The 22,166-nt window shown below is 34.6% G+C and overlaps 1 protein-coding gene across 1 annotated transcript; it reads left to right on the top strand.

Moving 5' to 3' along the window:
• The first annotated feature begins 4,879 nt into the window (after positions 1–4,879).
• Positions 4,880–21,051, top strand: LOC138701160 (uncharacterized). The gene is made up of 4 exons (XM_069827778.1): positions 4,880–4,991; positions 12,272–12,379; positions 16,330–16,390; positions 20,441–21,051. Exons 2-4 carry the CDS (start codon positions 12,278–12,280, stop codon positions 20,581–20,583), a joined length of 306 nt encoding a protein of 101 aa, XP_069683879.1. The 5' UTR covers positions 4,880–4,991; positions 12,272–12,277; the 3' UTR covers positions 20,584–21,051.
• The last annotated feature ends 1,115 nt before the right edge of the window (positions 21,052–22,166 follow it).

Below are 22,166 nucleotides of genomic sequence, written 5' to 3'. Positions count from 1 at the left end.
GGACATCTTGTTACTCCTCACCTTTTACAGTCTCTAACTCACGTCAATGGAATTCTTTGTCACAAAGTATTAGGGACTGTAAGACAATAAACACTTTCAAGAATAGATTCAAACATATCCTTCTTAGCAATTAAATCCAATTATCTTCACATTTAAATTGTATTGTATTGTATTGTATTTATTAACATTCCATGGTATTCAAACATTGCTTTACACCTAGAATATGGACCAAGTCAAAAAACTTAATACTATTATAAAGCCTTAATTTATAGTCACAGTCTAGATGAAATATATACAGACGAGATTTGCAATATAGTCTACTAGTACAACACATAGTTTTAGTATCAATTTCATGAAGTGTTATTGAATGTCATGAATTCACCTATAGAATAGAAGGCGTGAGAAATTAGGTACTTCTTTAATTTGGCCCTAAATAATCTTATGTTTTGAGTTTCATATTTTATGTCGATAGGAAGGCTATTAAAAATGTTTACTGCTATATAACGCACTCCTTTTTGATAGCACGATAGACTTGCCGATGTAATATGAAAGTCACTTTTTGACGTGTATTTATGCTATGAACTGTTGAATTAGTTACAAAGTTTTCACGATTACATTACGAGGAAGATTATTAATGAAAAGATATACTGAGAAGCCATGGGCATTATTTGTAGTTTTTTTAAAACAGTCCTAAACGATTCCCTAGATTTGGCACCTACTATTATTCTAATTACTCTTTTTTGTAATAGAAATATACTGTTACTATCTGTGAAATTTCCCCAGAATATTATTCCAAAACTCATTACCGAGTGGAAGTATGCAAAGTATATTGTTTTTAAGGTATTGATATTTACTATCTTTTGCATAGATCTAATAGCAAAACATGCTGAATTTAGTTTGGGGGTAATTTCTTTAATATGATTTTCCCAATTTAACACTATCGATTTTTAAGCCAATAAATTTGGTTGTTGTTGTTTATAATAGGGATCTATTGTTAATTATTGCGCTAGGAATTTGCGAGGTTGAATTTGCACAGGACTTAAAATGAATTATGTTAGTTTTGTTACAATTTAATACCAATTTATTGACTAAGAACAAGTCACATATTTTGAAGAGAATTTCCTCTGTTGAAGATTGGAATGTGTTGGAGTTATTGGCTGTAATTACTGTACTTTTGTCATCTGCAAATAATATGGGATGACCTACATCTTTTATTGAGGGACACGATCATTTATAAACACTAGAAAAAATAGGGGACCTAAATGTTACTAAATAAGTGTTAATTTCTTTTCTTAGATATTCATTCTGATAATGATAAACGTTTATATTATTCTCACTGTGATTTATTCTAATTATCTAGCATTATTTTTAAATACCTTAACATTCTATGCATATTACTATAAATTTGATGCTAAGTTTGTATTTCATCGATTATTTCATAATTCATAGTATTTTACTGTTCAATTCATAACTCAAGTCTGCACATAATTTCTATCGAGCTAAATTTTTTGTACATATGCTTTTCGCTGATTCAACGAAATGTTAATATTTACACAGAATTCTCGTCCCCACACTGCAACGTTTAAAGATACGGTAATAAAATTAACGATATTTTCGTAATATTACTTATTACAACAAAAAATTAAATGTTTAGTCTCAGACTTTTTAAGTTTCTAATTAAACCTAATGTTCTACATCTTATAATTTCTTAAAAAAAAAAAGTGTATTATACAGAACTTCTAATGCGTATATTTTATAGCTTCGTTGCAAGTCATAAGCAAACAGCGATCACAGATAACTGTGCACAGAAGAATATAGGCTTAATTAAAAAATAATAAATTTTATTGAAACTAATTCTGTAATAACAAACAAGTTTCATCATTTTTCTCGTGCACATCTTTGCACCTGTTTTTTACCTTGGATTTAGTTATGACTTTTAATTAGTCAAGAAATATCAGTATACACGCTAAATACTAATCCTAAAACACTTTATATACCTACGTCTAGTATGTAATAATTTATGTAGTAAATGAAATAAATTAATTAACACATTAAATACCGATTCTTATTACTCACATTTCCCTAGTAAGTGAAATATCTATATATAATATGAAATAGTAATTGAAATTACGGGAAAACGGCTGAACGGATTTTAATAAATAACCCCTCATTTTGAACCTTGGAACCCAAAGTTTTTCAGAAAAATAGTAGTTTTCAGTGATATGTCAATTTTTCAACATAATTCTCCTATTTTCCAAAATCCATCTGTCGTCAGTTTTGAGAACTAATTGCATTTCAAAATAAAACAAAACACAGACTACAGTAAACAATATTACACGAAGGCCATGATCTGCAAGAATGCTGACATATTTAGAGCACAAATTAAATTGGTTATTAAATACTTTAAGACATACTAAAAATATTTTACAGGTTTGATTCTGTGGTGTGTAATTTTCTGAGTACAGCTGTGTATTGGATATTAAAAACTACATAACTTTAGGTGGTTTGATGACATTATTACCATTAGAAATGAAATATTATTATAGTTAATGCCGTGCTGTGACAATTTTTCATTAATTAAACATATTAATGCTATATTGATGATATGAAAGTCAAACGTTTTAGAGTTATATAAGTAGATGTAGAGAATATCTTAAATTAGATCTTCATTTCTATAATTTACTGAGTGGCGGCTATATAGTATACATAGTAGTATATGTTACTGAAAGCTATAAAACTCACGTAAGATAATACTATTGTTATTAAAAATTAAATATTTTTATAGTTATTGATCAAGTGGGGTTGGGTCTTTTTCATATATTTAATGGCGGTGTAGTGTAGATATTTATATGCGTGATTCTCTTCAGTATTGGCTCGAGAGAGCGCAAAAATTAGAGTCCCTAAGGAAAGACCAAAATAAGAGGCCTACAAGATTTGTAGTCTCCCGATCATTACATTTCAAGGTAGTTCACGAAACATGCAGCAGCTATACCAAGATGCTATTTCTATTGTTCGAAAGCATAGCAAACATGACATTTTTTTAAACTTTCACCTACAATCCACAATGACCTGAAATAAATATTGCTTTACTCCCACATGAATAACCCACTGATCATTCTGATATTGTTACGTTTTCGCGTTGAAACTCAAGAACTGAAGGTGTATAGGTTCAAGAAAAAGTATTTGGCATAAAAAAACCATTCAGAGGGAATATCTTTCAATATTATGGAAGTAAATAACTTTCAGAATGTTTGGAATTCTTCATTGAAAATAAAACTGAAAAATGCTTATTTGAACGTATAATGAACTTAGTTGCTGCATTTGCTGCACAAGCCACTAGTAGACAAATACTTATGACTAGACTTCGTTGAATTGTCACACGCAGCGTGCTATCAGGTTGCCGATGTACGGTAGTATAGAGGAGGTGAGCGGCCGCCCGGTCTCGTAGTATAAGCAGTTCATGTTAAGAGTTGTGACCGCCCAAATAGATAGAGCAGCTACAGCTAATGTATACCTATGTAAGCACTTGTTTTTGCATTACTGTGGTTGGAATAGTCAAAGCTTAACATTTGTTCAGTGCAGACAAGAATTCAATCAAACATACTACAAAGAGTGTGTTGCTGTTACAAACAATTGAACCTGGAATACCCTTACCTCCGCAGCCAGTCTTGACCCGTTGGGAAACGTGGTTGGATGCTGTTAAGTATTATGCAGAACATAATGGCAAAATAATGGAGGTAATTGATGCATTGGATAGCATAGACAGTTCCGCTGTTGCAGCTGTAAAATCATTGCCTTCTTAACAGCTATTGGAAGATATTCTGTTCATTGATTCTGATTTTAAAATCGTGTCCAAAAGCATCAGCCTGTTAGAATCGTCTAAACTACAACTCTCAGAATCCCTTAATATAGTGGATAAAGTATTACAAACAGTTATCCAAAATAACAATTCACTAATTTCAGAAAAAGTAAAATGTAAGTTGAGAAACATTATTGCTAAAAATTCTGCCTATTCACAACTTCGTATTATAAATGATGTACTATCAGGTCACGACAAGATGTCTGAAGTTGGTGTACTAAAAAGTAATGACTTTCCGTTCTTCAAATATGCACCTACTACATCGTGTGATGTTGAACGTACATTTATCCAATCTAAAACTGTTTAAGTGACCATTCGAGGAGGTTCACTTTTCAGTCGCTCAAAATGTACGTAACTCTTTACTGCAATGCACATATTCAAGGATGATGTGAGTATATTACATTAAATTTTAAGAGTTAATACTGTATATCTCACTACAAAATAATTGTGTATTTACATGTTTAGACGTTTCCTACTTCAATGATCATTCATTATATTTCTTGAATGCAGGATACAGGTTTTATTGTAACCGCAGTACACTGCTCAGTGTTTATATCAGAGGAATACTCCATCCTTTGCACGCCTCCTTCTCATACAGTCTATATCGCGTGCGCAGTAAACCTTACGATTCTCGTGGCAATTCCACGAAGTCTACTTATGACTTTTAAGGAACCCGAAGGTTCACTGCCGCCCTCACATAAGCCCGCCATCGGTCCCTATCCTGTGCAAGATTAATCCAGTCCTACCATCATATCCTATCTCACTTAAATCCATTTTAATATTATCCTCCCATCTACGCCCCGGCCTTCCCAAAGGTATTTTTTCCCTCGGGACATAGTTAAAAATACAAGGAAAAATTTTTTGATGTCACTTTATAATTATTTCTTAACCTTGAACTCAGCCTCAAGGAGATAAAATAAACCTATGTAGAAGCAATAGTTATTCCTTTTCGGAGAAATGTGTTGCGATAGCAAAGGTGCAAAACCACGTCACCGGCTGGAGTTCCCCGCTTCCGTCGGTTGCGATAAGTGAAGAAGAGGATATGCGGGTATGAAACCTGCATAAGCTGCTTGCACTGCCACATAAATAGAGCAGGCTATAACGTTACCACAGTCTGTGTCGCTTCTGAACCGTAAGTACAGGGAAATCATTTTATTTTTACTTCAACTTTTATTGTAGCTGAGTTTTTGAATGTACTTCACTCCCACCTCTTCTACTAACGAAGTTCCAACTGACCTCCACACAGAACCAAGGCCGCAGTACTGAGTTAGCGATTATAGTACGTTTCAGAAATAAAGTTCGCGTTTTCCAGTGACGAAAACTTCCAATATTGAATTATATTTTCGCACAGGTACTGTTGGACCATCGGATCTGTGCCCCTTCAGCGCTGTCGTCGTTCTTCGAAAAGTTAACGCCTGTACTCACTCCATTCCACCCGCTTTCCTCCCACCACGTTAAACAGCAGGCCAAGAACCTTGCCGAATAGGGATGTTGCCAAACTTCCGTCAAACGGTGTCATAAATATCTGGTCCTCCATGCTACAATATTATTTCTTTCAATCAAAATACATCTTATATTTCTACATTTTTTAAACCTAAATCCCATGTCTCGAATCACTTTCCGTAGTTTTTCTCTCAAACCTTGGAAACTATTGCTTCTCTCGCAAGCGTCAGTAATTTCTTCAATGTTGAAACTTCTTTCTGAACGGTATAAAATTCTTGTATCTTTCTTCTTAAAATACATCAGTTCGTATCATCTACAATAATTTAAAGTTCCCTTGGTCTGTTCTTCTCTGGTGATTCTAGCTTTTCATCTCCTGCACAGACTCCCTCTCTCCTGATTTTCTTTATTAGGAGTTCTGATCTGTCTATATAAATGACATAAAATGTTGTATTATTAGTATTAGTTAAGTAAGTAATTTTAATACGTAATCAACTGAAATAAAATAAGCCTCACCTGTGATCGCAGCTGCTCTTTTCGTTGCCTGATTTAAAGGAAACAGATACTGACCTGTTTGTTTCTCTTCATCGCAAAATGCTATTACGTACTATGCTTAATAATATTTCTTTCGCCACTCCGTGCTACAGTATTCATGTTGAGTTGACAACACTGGACTGCAAGTGCAAATATTGTAAACTGTCCCGCAAGAAGGCCAAAATTGTGAGTAGTGGGGGACAGAAAGGAGGAGAGCTAGAAAACAGAGAGATAAAAATGCAGGGAGAGAAATGAATTACCGAGGCTGAGAAGGAATTAGGGTTCAGTTCGCAAATCTTACGGGGGCACAGATCCTATGGTCCGACTATACTGTCGTCCGTTTGCCTACGTCGCATCCCGATTTCCCCCACCTGCTTCTGCTCGCTCCCCTGTGAAGACTAGTGGCTGGGCTTTCTTAGCTCTTTTCTGAAAACATTAATTTCTGTTAGGAATTAATTGGACGTCTACGTAATATTGTGCAACTGTTTAAAATAACTTAAATAAAAGGGCCTCGTTAAGTAATTAACTGTCACGTGATTCCCCCCCCCCTTTCTACGATCCTGCGACATAACCGCTTGGACGGACATTCGATAGCATGTCTGAATAATTTTATCTGTGCGGGTCGGGCAGAAGTGAAGACTGAATTTACATTACATAAGGTACTCTTTTATAGAGTAGGTACAGAATTATTTCAACATGAGTTACTAGTACGAAGGACGAAACTGACAATTGGAATTATATGCAATAGTCTATAGTGCGATAATAGGCACAAAAGAACTGAAGCCTGTATCGAAATGAACGGCCACCATATTCAAAAATGTGTTTAATATCCATATTATGATTATTTCTCATTTTAACTTCATTCTCTATATTGTACGCTAATGTGCTGTAGACAGTATAATATACACTGCATAATGAATACGTTGGCATGGATAACTCAGTTCGTGAGTAAAAACAGTTATTCTTAATACAGTACTGAATTTTGATTAAACAAAACCTAATGAAAATTATCACACTCAAAATCGCGATATTTCCTACTTCACGTAAATGGATGAACTACTTTTCTTCCCTCCTGTACCTGGTAAAGTGATTTGTTTGCATTTTACGCCAGTATCATCGAACTCCAGTCGTGGAAGGAGGTAGCAAACGGTGTTTCCGGTTCTCAACCATTAATTCAAAGGTATAGCCAGGTTAATATTAAAAATGTTAGTAAAAAAAATGATCTCCCTGTACTAAACAGGGAGAATCAACAACACGTTTGATAAAATATCAAGAAGCGGGAGGGGACGATGGACAGAGGGAGGTGGATTTTATTCACGTTTGCAATTACCTCGTACTTGATATCCAAAATTAATTATTTTCTATCTTAATTAACATCCCAGATGATCTGGAATTTATTTTGAATAAAATAGGCGTGCAAAAAAGCATTTAAAATACGACTAATAATAATAATTAATAATAATAGTAATAAAATAATAATAATAATAATAATAATAATAATAATAATAATAATAATGATTTATTTAACCTGGCAGTGTTAAGGCCATACGGCCTTCTCTAACACTCAACCAGGAGTAAAAACTGCGTTACAAAAACACTACAAATTTACAAAGTACACACAAAACTGAATAAGATAATAATAATAAAATGTAAACAACAAGTAAGAAGAAATCAGACATAATATATAACATACAGAAAGAAAGAAAAAAGCATAATAAAATGTTAACAGCAGGTTAAAATAAATGAGGCATACAAAGTATAAAAAATAAGACAATTATTATTATTATTATTATTATTATTATTGTTATTAATAATAATAATAATAATAATAATAATAATAATAATAATAATAATAAGCATTAAAAAACGAAAAAGCAGGCAAAATAATTTGTTTAATGTTAAAATGCTGTAAAACGAAATACACTTTTGTGCGAGATCGTGCGTATTTGCTTGGTTTCCGCACAAAACCAATCCGCGGTAAGTCTAAAATTCCACATTCAGTATCCCCAACCTAACACACATAACAATTTCCCTCTTCTTACCGCTTAAGTGACATATTGATTTTACTGCTTTAGGCTTCTAACATATTATTTTTAGAGACGTTCAATATAGTAATAATTATAAATTGGAAACTTACCACAGCAATTTCACATAAATTGCACTGTTAATTATTGTTTTTAAATATTTGCAAAAATTAAGTAAACTCTACAACTCCACTAAAGTTAGTGCATTCGTGTTGCAAGTAACATTAAGGAAGCCGTGAAAAAATCAACAAGATTCGAGATGCCGATGTTATTACTGCAATATGTTATATAAATAATATTGTTAAAGTATTAAAATGAAAAATAAATCATTACATAACCTTACCGTTTGTTTTAAGTTCGCATTTATGGACTGAGGAAAAAAAAAGATAGACGTATATCACGGCTTGCTAGAGTATAGTAAACACAGAAAACATTTTTAGTAACAATGTTGAAGATAGATATTTTTGTTTTACAAATTTGCCGTCATTGAACAGAAACCAAGATGGAGATTTCATTGCAACTAATTAGAAATTCCTCTTTCAGCTATGTAATAAACGATCTTCGCACAACTACGTTTCGCTTTTTCAAACTTTTCCTCGAACATGAAAACTTCAACATACCGCTCTTCTAACGCATATCACTATTACATGCTTGACATTTAAAAAAAAAAATCTTGCAGAAAATACGGCATCAGAAAAAAAAAACGCCTTCGTTCCAATCATGCATAAAATGGGTAATTTACTTCTTCAAATTACAACAAATTTCAGCATTATGACTCACAATTTCATAGAAAGCCCAGAATACTATTTTTACAAAGTACTCAACCAGACTCAATCAATCTGTCGTCATAATAGAAGCCATGACGTTTTAGTTGGCGTGATAATACTTTACAGAACAGCCACTGCAATGTAGCATAACGATTTTCACCAACAATAAAGACTGTTTACAATACTGGAATACAAATGAGTTAATTTTTAGTGGTTTATTTTACGACATTTTATCAACTACTGTGGTTATCTAGCGTCCGAATGATATGAAGATGATAATGCCAGTGAAATGATTTGAAAATTATCCAGCATTTGCTCTTAATGGGTTGAGGGAAAACCCTGGAAAAAACCTCAACCAGGTAAATTTATATTCACATAAAATAATTGAAACAAAATTAAATATTTTTTTCTTTTTTGTGAAATATTTCTCCGCTTTTAGCACATAAAAATCCGAGCCCTAATGATGATACTTTTAATGATGTAGTTATTTTAAAATACAAAAAAAAAAAATCTTTTTGTTCATTTTTCTAGACGAAATAAAGTTATTTTGTAAACTTGGAATGTTCATTTGAGCTCTAGTAAAAATAATAGACATAGGCCTATTAAGAAGATATTGTATGGTTTTACTTTAGTATCCCAAGGCGATAAGTGGTTAAAATTTAATTAGCATCTTAAACAATGAAGTGCACCATTTACAGTGGTGCAATAATCATAATAAATATGCCATTAAAATTTAAAAATTAATTTCTTACTTACATACTTACTACCTTTTAAGGAACCCGGAGGTTCATTGTCGCCCTCACATAAACCCGCCATTGGTCCCTATCCTGAGCAAGATTAATCCAGTCTCTACCATTATATCCTACCTCCCTCAAATCCATTTTAATATTATCCTCCCATCTACGTCTCGGCCTCCCCAAAGGTCTTTTGCCCTCCGACCTCCCAACTAACACTCTATATGCATTTCTGGATTCGCCCATACGTGCTACATGTCCTGCCCATCTCAAACGTCTGGATTTTATGGTCCTAATTATGTCAGGTGAAGTATACAATGCGTGCAACTCTGTGTTGTGTAACTTTCTCCATTCTCCTGTAACTTCATCCCGCTTAGCCCCAAATATTTTCCTAAGCACCTTATTCTCAAACACGCTTAATCTCTGTTCCTCTCTCAAAGTGAGAGTCCAAGTTTCACAACCATACAGAACAACTGTTTTATAAATTCTAACTTTCACATTTTTTGACAGAAGACTAGATGACAAAAGCTTCTCAACCGAATAATAACAGGCATTTCCCATATTTATTCTGCGTTTAATTTCCTGCCGAGTGTCATTTATGTTTGTTACTGTTGCTCCAAGATATTTGAATTTTTCCACCTCTTCGAAGGATAAATCTCCAATTTTTATAGTTCCATTTCGTACTATATTCTGGTCACGAGACAATCATATACTTAGTCTTTTCGGGATTTACTTCCAATCCAATCTCTTTACTTGCTTCAACTACAATTTCCGCGTTTTCCCTAATCGTTTGTGGATTTTCCCCTAACATATTCACATCATCCGCATAGACAAGAAGCTGATGTAACCCGTTCAATTCCAAACCCTCTCTGTTATCCTGAACTTTCCTAATGGCATATTCTAGAGCGAAGTTAAAAAGTAAAGGTGATAGTGCATCTTCCTGCTTTAGCCCGCAGTGAATTGGAAAAGCATCAGATAGAAACTGGCCTATACGGACTCTGCTGTAAGTTTCACTGAAACACATTTTAATTAATCGAACTAGTTTCTTGGGAATATTGTGACTTTTCATTCAAACAATAATGTAACTTTTATTCACAACAATAATTTCTACATTTAAACACTCCCGTCAACAATGGGTATTTCACTCTACACAGCAACACAGTATTCGTTATTGCACTCCATAGACGACAATGACAATTCACGTGGATTATTGAGAACAACAATGTACTGCTAATCTCAACTAATGTTCACAAAGCACTATTTACAAAACAAAACTATCAGTTCTCAGTTCACAGTTCGTTTGCCTTGGCTAGTTCTTCCTGCTCATTCACTCAAGTTCAAAGTATATCGAACCCAAGACTTCCAGAGACAGTCCACTGAACTTGGAACTCAAGACTTTCGGATAAAGTTCACTGCACACCGAACCAAAGACTCCTGGGCGCGTTGCTTCCGCCTGGGCGCTGCTACAGTTACTCAAGTTCACTCACGTCGAACCAAAGCCTCTTGGTCTCGTTGCTTCCGTCTGGACGCTCACTGCTGCTTCACAGACTGACTGAACTCTGTCCAAACTAAACTGGCTCTGGCCGTCTGGCCTTCTTGAATTCAAGTCACTTGAAAAGACGAACTTGAAAAGTGTGAACTATGTTTCAAGTTGACTTGAAATCAATTATCGGCTTGAATTCAAGTTTCAAGTGAAGTTGGATCCCTGTCTACTTTTTACTTGACTTGAAAAGTGTGAACGTCACTTGATAACTTGAATTCAAGGAGAAAAGAGCGGGAATTTAAATTAACAACTGTTTTAAGAGCATTCAATTAACAGCTGATTGTTTTTCAGTTCTACTGGGAACGTAAAAATAGTAGGAAACAGCAGTAAGTGAAATAATGACCAAATATTTGAGTTTCTGAAGTTGTATAAAATTCACGAAGGCCTGCGGATGATAGAAACTCCAAAGTTTCGTAATAGGAATGCAAAGGAAGCTGCAAAGAAAGGAAGAGTTCATTGAAGAATTGAACAGCAGAGATTTTAACGTGGACACAGATGAGATAGCCTATGAAAAATAATAAAAAAAAACATTAAACTGTAGATAGAAAAGAAGGGAGGAAGATGAGAGGGATTAAGAAGAGAAGAGCGTTGCTTGAAAGGATAACATTTATCGCCGAAACTCGCATGGTTCAATGTGGTTGAGTTATTATTTTGGGGGAACTCTAACAGCTTCAGGATAATCATTTTCAATTATGGTAAATCAGACTCGCTTATATTTTATTACATTTGCGATAAGAATTATTAAATCTGCTTGAAGATTTCACTTATTCTATTTGTAATAGTCAGTGGTCGTGTATTTCTCTTATTAATCTAATTCCTAACCCATACTGAACAACGCGTTTTCCATTTCTTCAATATATTTATCATTTCCCTGGCACGGAGGTTTGCTACTACAGAAATTCCTAATTGCACAACATCCATGGACGCCATTTTATCCTACTTGAAAACAAAATAACTTGAATATGTCTGAACGGCGACTTGAATGCAAGTTACTTGAAAATTGTGAACGAGGTTTTACGTCCGTCCCCTCCAGTTCGCGCGGCCGCGCCGGCGTCACAGTGCTGGCCGACTTGCGTCTTTCCCCTCTTCGCCGCCTCACGGACCACGCCACGTCTCTCGCGCCCCCGCGCGCCGACCCTTCTGCCGGACGCGTGATCGACTCCCGAGGCAGCGCGAGCTTTCCATCACAATATAAAAAATAATAGCTATGTTAGGTTAATTAAATAGCCAAAAATGTCTTTACTCTATACAAAACATTCCAAAAGGCTACGATTACTAGACCCAATTCTACTACAATCTGATTTCAGACATTTTTTTCATACACTATAAAAATCATATTCCCTTAAATTTGATGTGATTTACTTTTACAGAACATAATGGCCAAGCTCACTTTCTTAATGCTGGGTGTCGTCACCGTTGCATTTCTACTCAATGAAGTCCTCGCTTGGAGTCCAGTTTGTTACGGACCAGGAGAAGAGGTAAGTGAACAGCGAACACGATAGTAAGATGCACAACTACTTGTTTCTGCTCTGTAATTTATAAGTAGGGACCGGATTTTTATGTAATTACATATTTTATTCCTTTCAACCTAACCGTATATAAATAACAAATCTTTGCGAATCTTGTAATTACCATTAACATATTAAAATTTGATATTACATATTTTTACATATCTACCCCACATTACATATTATGGCTTGGTATTACATAAATCTACATATTTAGGGGTTTTATTCATTTTTACTTCTCTAAAAGGGGGGGGGAAACTTCTGCTGGGGAAGTTTACAATTTGAAATACACAGATTTAAAAAGCCTTTTTACCTAGCCAAGGAAGGATATATTTCGCGGTGAAATGTAAACGTCCTTAGTTCCAAAAAGTAATAGAGGCACTCACCCCATATCGCCCGAGACGACTTGATTTGTCTCGAACTATAATTGTTCTGCACACTTCTTAACAAGCCGTTCCCATGCAATTTGCAACTTTACCCATCCTCTTCCTAATCCTTCCAGGGAAAACCCGTTTCAAGTCTGGCATGAGCCTCAATAAAGTAACCGACTTTTGAAAAGAAACTGGAGTAAAGAAACAAACTGGAAAGATGTTGAAAGATCAAAATAAAAAGCTTTTCAAGTTATTGCTTGACATCTTTACTTCAATTAATTCTTGTTAATTATTCTGTAGGACCAAAAAAAAATCAACTTTACGTAGATTCTTTACTTTAAATTTAGTAGACCTATACGGAAATGGGATTTCCCGAGCAATTAGAAAGTATGGTTCTCGGCTGGAATAATCACACCCTTCTGAATGAGACTACGCGAGCCGATGTCACTTTTCAAACAATACTTTGTAACTGCCTATAGTTTGAGATTTTAGTAGGTACTTGTTTCTTACAGGGAGCAACTAAAATGCATGTGTTCCAAATCTCCTCTCTCCTAATCCAGTAAAGCGAAACAGTGCTTGCAGTTCTGTTGTGTCATTCATTTCACTCAGTTCTCTAGTTTTAGTACTTACAATATAAAGTGCAAGCGAGTTTATCTACTGCTTTTAATACAAAAATAAAAAGATGGATTGCGACACCTTGATATTACATAAAAATCCGGTCCCTAATTATAAGACACAAACAGAAAAAAATATTCAAATCATCGGTAGCTTTGTCCTGATATGAATAATAATAAATTTGATAAACAATTGTCTATAAGAGGGCTCTCACCACCCATCTTTTCTCGGACGTACTGTAGTTGAGTCCGACCAGTTTCTTTCTTCTATCAAACTTCTAATATTTTACGATTTTTTTCGGTTCCCAATTCTGCACTTCTGGATTATTTGTGATGTCAAGGTACAGGTAGGGAAGTTGAAATAATAGGATGACACGCCAAATGTGGAAGAACAGTAGGCCTACTTGTATATAATACAAAGTAAGTTGTTTGCATGTAGAAGCTCTTGTTTACGTCTTGTTACAAAAAAGGTAAATGTATCCCCGTAACATGCCATGAAGGCAGTTGTGGGGCATGGAGGTAGAGCCCCATGCTTTCCATGGTCTCGGCACTAGAATGAGGTGGTGTGGTCGGCACCACACTCTGACCGCCTTTTACCCCCGGGAAAGATCCGGTACTCAATTTTATAGGAAGCTGAGTGAACCTCGGGGCCGTCCTGAAAGTTTGGCAACGAGAAAAAATCCTGTCACCACCTGGGATCAAACCCCGGACCTTCCAGTTAGAATGTAGTTATAAATGGGGATGGGGTGAATTCGGGATGATGTATCGTACATTATGTTCCTATGTGTTTTTCTACAATGTTCTGGTACGGGGTGTAATGTACAGTACACAATAGCTGTGATGGCATTCCATAGCCTACAAGAACAAAATATTTTTTCCATCATACAATGAAAGCAGGGTGTAGAAAAAGAGCTCTAACAAGGAAATTAAGTGTTTCTGGGTCCATGTTCATATTATAACAAATTCCTATCCTCTAAATGTGAGGAATATTTTCCCAAAGTTTTGACACACCTTTTTTGTTACATCCTCTATATGTTGGAAGACATACGCAAACCTGGGAAACTGCCGCTCTCAGAGCGCTTAGCTTCTCCCGCTACAGTTGCTGTAGCACGGGTATTCATATACCGACTGCTCTGTTTACTGTACGAGTTTACCAGGCCTGCTTAAACGTTAAAGCTATATGTACGTGAACGACCACAAATATGATCAGAAAATGCATGCTCTATATTCCTAAAATTGTATAAGAAAATGAACTCACAATTGGACAAAAATTACAAGATACCACAATAAGACATATTAGAACTTAAATATCTGATAAAAGTACTCGTATTTAAAAAAAAGGTTACTAATAATATTTTTCAAACCAGTTTTATCGCAGTATGAAAAAAAAAATTCTTCAGTTACATCATTTGGTAACCATAACATAGTTATGGTCTCTCTGACATCTTTAATATTTTTCCTGCATGTAATAAACACTTATTTCTGAAAAGTAGACTACTCTCAGACATGTAGAGTTGTTTATTTTAATACAATTAATTCTTTATTTGTTCTATATAAAATATATTAAAATTTACATAATGTTTTGTGACCTAATTTTTCTATTTTCAATGAAATGGACATTATTGTAGTCTACCTTTTACATAAATGCATCTTAAATCAGTGTACAAAATTTCAGAATTCTATCTCTAAAGGTTGTGGAGTTACGAAATATGTGTGAAAATTTTCATTTTTTGGAAAATTTAATTTAAAGTAAAAAGTGAATTCTTAAAAATATTATTAGTAACCTTTTTTATACTTTTATCAGATGTTTAAGTTCTAATAAGTCTTGTTGTGATACCTTGTAATTTTTGTCCAATTGTGAGTTCATTTCCTTATAAAATTTTAGAAATTTAAAGACCTGCATTTTTTTATAATATTTGTGGTCTTTCACATACATATACCCTTAAGAGATAAAAATTACAAAAGTGGCTGAAAAAATTCTCGGTCAGATAATGAGTTAAGGCTGGTTCACAATAAACCGGGAACGAGAACCAGAATGAAAACGAGAAGCAGAGGACGTGAATATGAAAAATTTTTGATTCACAATAAACCGAGAACGTAGACGACTATGCATATCGATATGTATGTCAATAACGATATGTAAAGTCGATATTACGCATTCTGATGTTATTTGTGTATAATTGACCAATGGCGTTCTCTCATGAGTACAAGGCAGCCAACATAAACACAGGTTAACCAACTTCGAAATTTCAACTGAAACATTTCATTAGATACGGTACTATAAATATGCCCATGCATCTTTATTATCACAACCTATTTTAAGTCTACCATAACGTAAAATAATTAGAGAAGAATCATTTGTAATAGAACAAAAATTAACACAACAGTAGTTATTGAATTGAACCGTGAATATGTAGTGTGTAATACAACCAATACAGTAATAAAATATGATTCGCTTCCGATCGGTGTTCAGAGATGCAGCTATTGAAAGCCACGTATTCTCCTTCATTTTCTCATCTTTATACGAGGCGCGCCGCTTATCGTAACCTTGAGGATTTTCCTCAACACTCAATATTAGAAACTCATCAAATAAAACTTGCTCCATGATGCACAGCAAAGAACAAAATAATGCATAGGTTATGTCACGGTCTTCTTGCTTCTTGCTCGACAAAATAGCCTTTAGATGGCAATAGAATGAATCTAGTGGGCTGTGATCGGAAACGTGAACGCCGAAGTTGAAACTTGGCCAACTCTCCATTCCCGATCTCGGGCTCCGGCAAGCTTTTCGTTAATTGTGAATGCTCACATTTAAATGTATACATTTTCACAATTTTACCGTATTCTTTCCGATTCTCGTTTCCGGTTTATCGTGAACCAGCCTTTACCCGGCTAACAAAATGTCCTCATGTATAATAAAGTTCCTTCACTTTTACAGTGCCCGGTATCGCCAAGCTTCTGCTGTGGGGGATGCTGTAAGAACGGTGTCTGCATACAATGTAAGTCAACAGAGATTTGAGTCCACGTAGCGTTCACACATGTGCTACATTCCTCCCAACGTCATATCGCTGTTTCGAAAGTACGACACACTGTAAAATTGGGGTGGATATTAAAAACACCCCTACCTGACTAGCACTGTTTAAAAGTAATAACAACAACACACATACACAACACATCCAACCACCCCACACAACACAAACAAGCTGCATTCCGAACAATGGTACACAGACTACTCAACATACCAATGAACCAACAGGATTACAACGAAGAGCTAAACACAATCAAATACATAGCACAAGAAAACGGATACAACCTTAACATAATAGACAACATAATACGTAAGACAAAACATAATCACAAAAAACGTAAGAACACAACACAAACACAAAAGCACAAAAAATACATCACACTAGCATACGAAAACAAAAACACACACAAAATTGCAACCTCATTCAAGAAATTAAATTACAACATCGCATACAGAATAAATAACTTACTTACTTACAAATGGCTTTTAAGGAACCCGAAGGTTCATTGCCGCCCTCACATAAGCCCGCCAACGGTCCCTATCCTGTACAAGATTAATCCAGTCTCTATCATCACACCCCACCTCCCTCAAATCCATTTTAATATTATCCTCCCATCTACGTCTCGGCCTCCCCAAAGGTCTTTTTCCCTCCGGTCTCCCAACTAACACTCTATATGAATTTCTGGATTCGCCCATATGTGCTACATGCCCTGCCCATCTCAAACGTCTGGATTTTAAGTTCCTAATTATGTTAGGTGAAGAATACAATGCGTGAAGTTCTGCGTTGTGTAACTTTCTCCATTCTCCTATAGCTTCAACCCGCTTAGTCCCAAATATTTTCCTAAGCACCTTATTCTCAAACACCCTTAACCTATGTTACTTTCTCAGAGTGAGAGTCCAAGTTTCACAACCATACAGAAGAACCGGTAATAGAACTGTTTTATAAATTCTAACTTTCAGATTTTTGGACAGCAGACTGGATGATAAGAGCTTCTCAACCGAATAATAACACGCATTTCCCATATTTATTCTGCGTTTAATTTCCTCCCGAGTGTCATTTATATTTGTTACTGTTGCTCCAAGATATTTGAATTTTTCCACCTCTTCGAAGGATAAATCTCCAATTTTTATATTGGAATAAATAACAGAACAAATAACACTCTACAAAAACGTCTCAACACACAAACAAACAAATACAACCACACAGGCGTATACAAACTCAAATCTAACACCTGCAACAACTTCTACATAGGACAGACAGGCAGATCGTTTCAAACACGTTACAAAGAACACATCACAGCCATAACAAAATTACAAAACACCTCCACATATGCAGAACACATCACAAATGCTAACCACACCCACAGAGACATCAACACAGACATGGAAATACTACACATCCAACCAAAAAGCCAGAAACTAAACACACTAGAACAATATGAAATATAGAGACACACAAAAACATACCCCAACGATATTCTCAACACACAACTCAACTTCAAAACACACACACTCTTTGACTCTACACTATACCACAGGAACACACCCTCACAGGAAACAGAACAAGTGGCGCCAAGACCAACAACGACCAGTTCTGAAGATGACCCATAAATAGGTCGAAACATGTAAACGAGGTACGTTGAAATTTAACACAGGAAAGTCTTACCATACATATTCCGAAGTAATAAAAAATTATAATATTTTCCTTTATTTCGATTGTCATAATATTTTCTTCCAGCATGTATTATTTATTTACACATGTATTTATGTGTAACTAAGATTCCGTTTTTTTTTTTTTTTTTTTTGCTTCTCCTGAGAAACATTCTATGTTACACTTACGTCGATGCTATGTAGTGATATTTAGTTTCGTGTAGGAAAATCCACGCTTTGTTTCGCCTATTTTTGTTCTGTCACTTAGAATTTCTTCATACCATGATCTTAAGGCATATGTACACCCACAAAACGCAAAAAATGATGAAAAATTAGAATTTTCAAAATATAACTATTTTAATAGAGAATTTTCTCCCCTTTAATTTGATATAAGAATTTTCGATTTATGCCTTATGATTTTTCAGATAAGTTCCATTTTACAAAATTCTGCGTCATCAGCCACGGTCACTTCTACGAAGATCACTCCAAACAACATTTTTTTAAATTTATTTTTTATTATAAACCTTTGCAATTTATGGAGGTCATAGATACATCCTTCCCCCCTTGTATTCAAATTTCATTTAAGTCGTTCCCATGAGTGGCTCAGACGTGTTGGTTCAGACTTTTATCGTGCAGGTATATAGGCCCTCAATCCAAGGTGCCGTAATGCAGTTGAAAGGTGCGGGGATTATGTGGAAAAGTGACGTATTGTTCCTGAAGGATGTTCCTACATTCTTTGAAAATAGCAAAGCTGTAGGCTAAAAATGTAATTTTTAAATAATTATATGGTAATATTTACTTAAAGTAAATGAAAATAAAAAATAGCTCTATGTCAGGCACTAAAGAATAGCTTTAGCTATAAAACAGTGAAAAAAATTTGGCTCTATCTTAAAAACTGCATGAGCTATCATGTTTCAAGTTGTATGTCAAAATTATAAACAACATAATTTTTATAAACAATTTAGACATAATTTCAAGGGATCTGTTCACTTCATTCTCTTTCTGGTACCATTCTCAATTGTATAAAAATTTTACAGAGAAAAATTATGCAAAACAAAACTTTTCGTATGTAAAGGTGTACATATACCTTAAGTACAGTTTACGTAATTTTGATTCAGAAGAACAAACGTTACGTATGTACAGGGTGTTTAAGAAATACTTAAACAAACCTTGGGGGCATATTCCTCACACCAAAACAAGAAAAAAATCACATATATAAACATACGTCCGAAAATCCTTAGCTTTTTAGTTATTAACGAAAGAACATAATGAAACATCTGTTAGATATTGTAAGCTTGGTAGCAAGTGTTGCAACTTTAATCAATTCAGAAACTCGTTGCCTTTTGAAATCGGATGATTCTTTTTCATACAACCTGCATATTCAGCACCAAAAATGTATGTATCTCTAAGCACAACTGAAAATCATTTTATGCTCGACCATGCCGAAATGTAGTAGTTATACATCTGGTAGCAGCACTTTAATGGACCTCATTAAAGTACACCTATTCATTAAAGTTCAGGTGTTCCACCAATCAGAAAACACCATTGTAGCAATATGAAAGAGCAAGTATCTATTATTCTCGGATATGCAATCAAAAGACAACTAGCGAAACGTCACGGAGGCTGGAAATCCAATACTGTCGCAGAAGGTTATGTTCTGTTGCTATAATAATTAGCGTTAATTGTAAATAATATTCAAATAAATTCAATTTGTCACCTCGTTTTTCAATGTCTAAATCAATTTCAAGGTTATATCAATATTAATGTTTATATTACTCTCTAGATTATATATCAAGGTCAATGACATTTGTTTCTCGGAAAAAATCAATACTTTCGCGTCTGCGCACATCTCACAATTTACGAGATATTGCACAAGGTCAGTTCCGCTCCCCCCTTTCTTAACTATAAATGAGCACAAACGCTACTTAGGTTTAAATTTTTCTGATATTTTGTATATTCGTTTCAAATGTATATCATTTTACCTTTTAGGTGTGTTTCCAAATTATATGTAATACGCTTTGTCAAATCTGGCAACCTTTTCATAAGGGAAGCTAATTTTTTTATTATTATTATTATGAATACTTATGAATAATTTCAAGTTAGAAATATGGTCGAGCATAAAAAGTCGCATGAAACTTGCCTATAATGGTAATTAAGACGCTCGTATGAAAATTATGAAACTCGCTTGCGCTCGTTTCACAAACATACTCGCGTCTTAATTACTACCATTATAGGCTTGTTGCATAATGTACTATTTCGCGTTTATCGCTCACACCAAACAAAACACGGCTCTGGCCATAAATAAAAGGTATTGGAATCCGATAGTACTTAACTTTTTAGTAATCTATTTACTCTGTGAATTTCTTTGCAGATGATGATGACCCCGATTACTGTAGCGGCAACGTCTGTGCCCATGAATACTGCCCTAAGGGACAGGAGTGTCATTCAGGGCCGCCGCTGAAATGCTCAAGACCACCTTGTCGATTGTCTACCGTCTGCAAACCGAAACAATAGAAACTGGCACACCTCTAGATGAAGGGATATTCGGCGTTTTGGCAGATCCAGTCACAGAACTCGAAACGTCGGAAGTCGGGGCCAATAAAATAAATTTAGATTCTATTCCCAGACAAACATATATATAACCTTGGGAATTTTCGCAATTGAAATGCAATGAATACGTATGGAAATTGTGCAACACCTCTCCCTGTAAAAGTAACTGGATGTGGTGGACGGAGCGCTAACATCAACTATATTCAGTAGAACCTAGGTTATACGGAACTCAGTTTTATACATAGTTCTGGTTCTACGTAATTATGCATTAGTCCTGGTAAAATTTAATCTAATCACATATAAATTAATTCTGAATTGTATATTACTGATTTATAAATGATTTGTAAGTAGTAATTCTTCTGCATCAAGTCTGAATTGTAAGTATTTTTGTACGCTTTGATACGTATATAATAAAGTTTCATTTTAACTTCACATGATTTGTTTATGACTTTGAATATATTATATTTAATCACTCCCCATAATCCTCGTGCCAGCTGTGCGATACGGGGAACGTATAAGCCACGTGACAATGAAGACCACTGCCTCTTAACGTGAGTGATCTCAAGGTTACGGAACTCGTACCTATAAGACAAAAATATCACACAGCCCAAGTGAATACATAGCCGGCATGCTGTTTCTTATTTATTTCTGTTTCTTCCTTTATTTTTCATTCTTCCTTTATTTTTTTCTTTCATTCTTCTTCTTTTCTTTTTCCTGTCTCCTTTTTATTTCTTCCTGTTTCTTTCTTTTTCTTTCTTCCTTTTTGCTTCTTTTTTGTCTTTCTTCATTTTTCTTTCTTTCCTTTCCTTTCTTTTTCTGTTTCTTTCACTTTCATTTTCTCTTTCTTTCACTTTCTTCCTTTCTTTTCCTTTCTGTATTTTTTCTCTTTTTTCTTTCTTTCTGTCTTTCCTCCTTTTTTCTTTCTCTCTTTTGCTTTCTTTCTCTTTGCTTCTTTTATCTTTCTTTCTTCCTTTCTTTCCTTTCCTTTCTTTTCTGTTTCTTTCTTTCACTTTCTTTTTCTCATTCTTTTCCTTTCTGTCTTTTTTCTCTTCTTTCTTTCTTTCTTTCTTTCTTCCTTTTTGTTGCTTTCTTTCTCTTTGCTTCTTCTTTTGTCTTACTTTCTTCCTTTCTTTTCCTCCTTTCTTTCCTTTCCTTTCTTTTTTCTGTTTCTTCCTTTCTTTCACCTTTCCTCTTTCTTTCATTTTCTTCCTTTCTTTTTCTTTCTGTCTTTTTCCTCTTTTTTCTTTCTTTCTGACTTTCTTTCTTCCTTTTCTTTCTATCTTTTGCTTTCTTTCTCTTGATTCTTCTTTTGTCTTTTTCTCTCTTTCTTCCTTTCCTTTCTTTTTCTGTTTCTTTATTTTACTTTCTTTTCGCTTTCTTTCATTTTCTTCCTTTCTTTTCCTTTGTCTTTTTTCTCTTTTTTCTTTCTTTTTGTCTTTCTTCCTTTTTTTCCTTGCTTTCTTTCTCTTTCCTTCTTCTTTTGTCTTTCTTTTTCTTTCTTTCTTCCTTTCTTTCCTTTCCTTTCTTTTTTCTGTTTCTTCCTTTCT

The sequence above is a fragment of the Periplaneta americana genome, chromosome 6, assembly GCF_040183065.1.
Source record: "Periplaneta americana isolate PAMFEO1 chromosome 6, P.americana_PAMFEO1_priV1, whole genome shotgun sequence".
In the NCBI taxonomy this organism is placed as follows: Eukaryota; Metazoa; Arthropoda; class Insecta; order Blattodea; family Blattidae; genus Periplaneta; species Periplaneta americana.
Note: the sequence above shows the minus strand (reverse complement) of the source record. Positions and strands in the feature narration are given on the sequence as shown.

Coding starts and splice junctions, on each gene's coding strand:
- LOC138701160 (XM_069827778.1), top strand. CDS start 12,278: ATGGCCAAGCTCACTTTCTTAATGCTGGGTGTCGTCACCGTTGCATTT. Junction 12,380..16,329: donor GTTACGGACCAGGAGAAGAG/GTAAGTGAACAG, acceptor TCACTTTTACAG/TGCCCGGTATCGCCAAGCTT. Junction 16,391..20,440: donor GAACGGTGTCTGCATACAAT/GTAAGTCAACAG, acceptor ATTTCTTTGCAG/ATGATGATGACCCCGATTAC.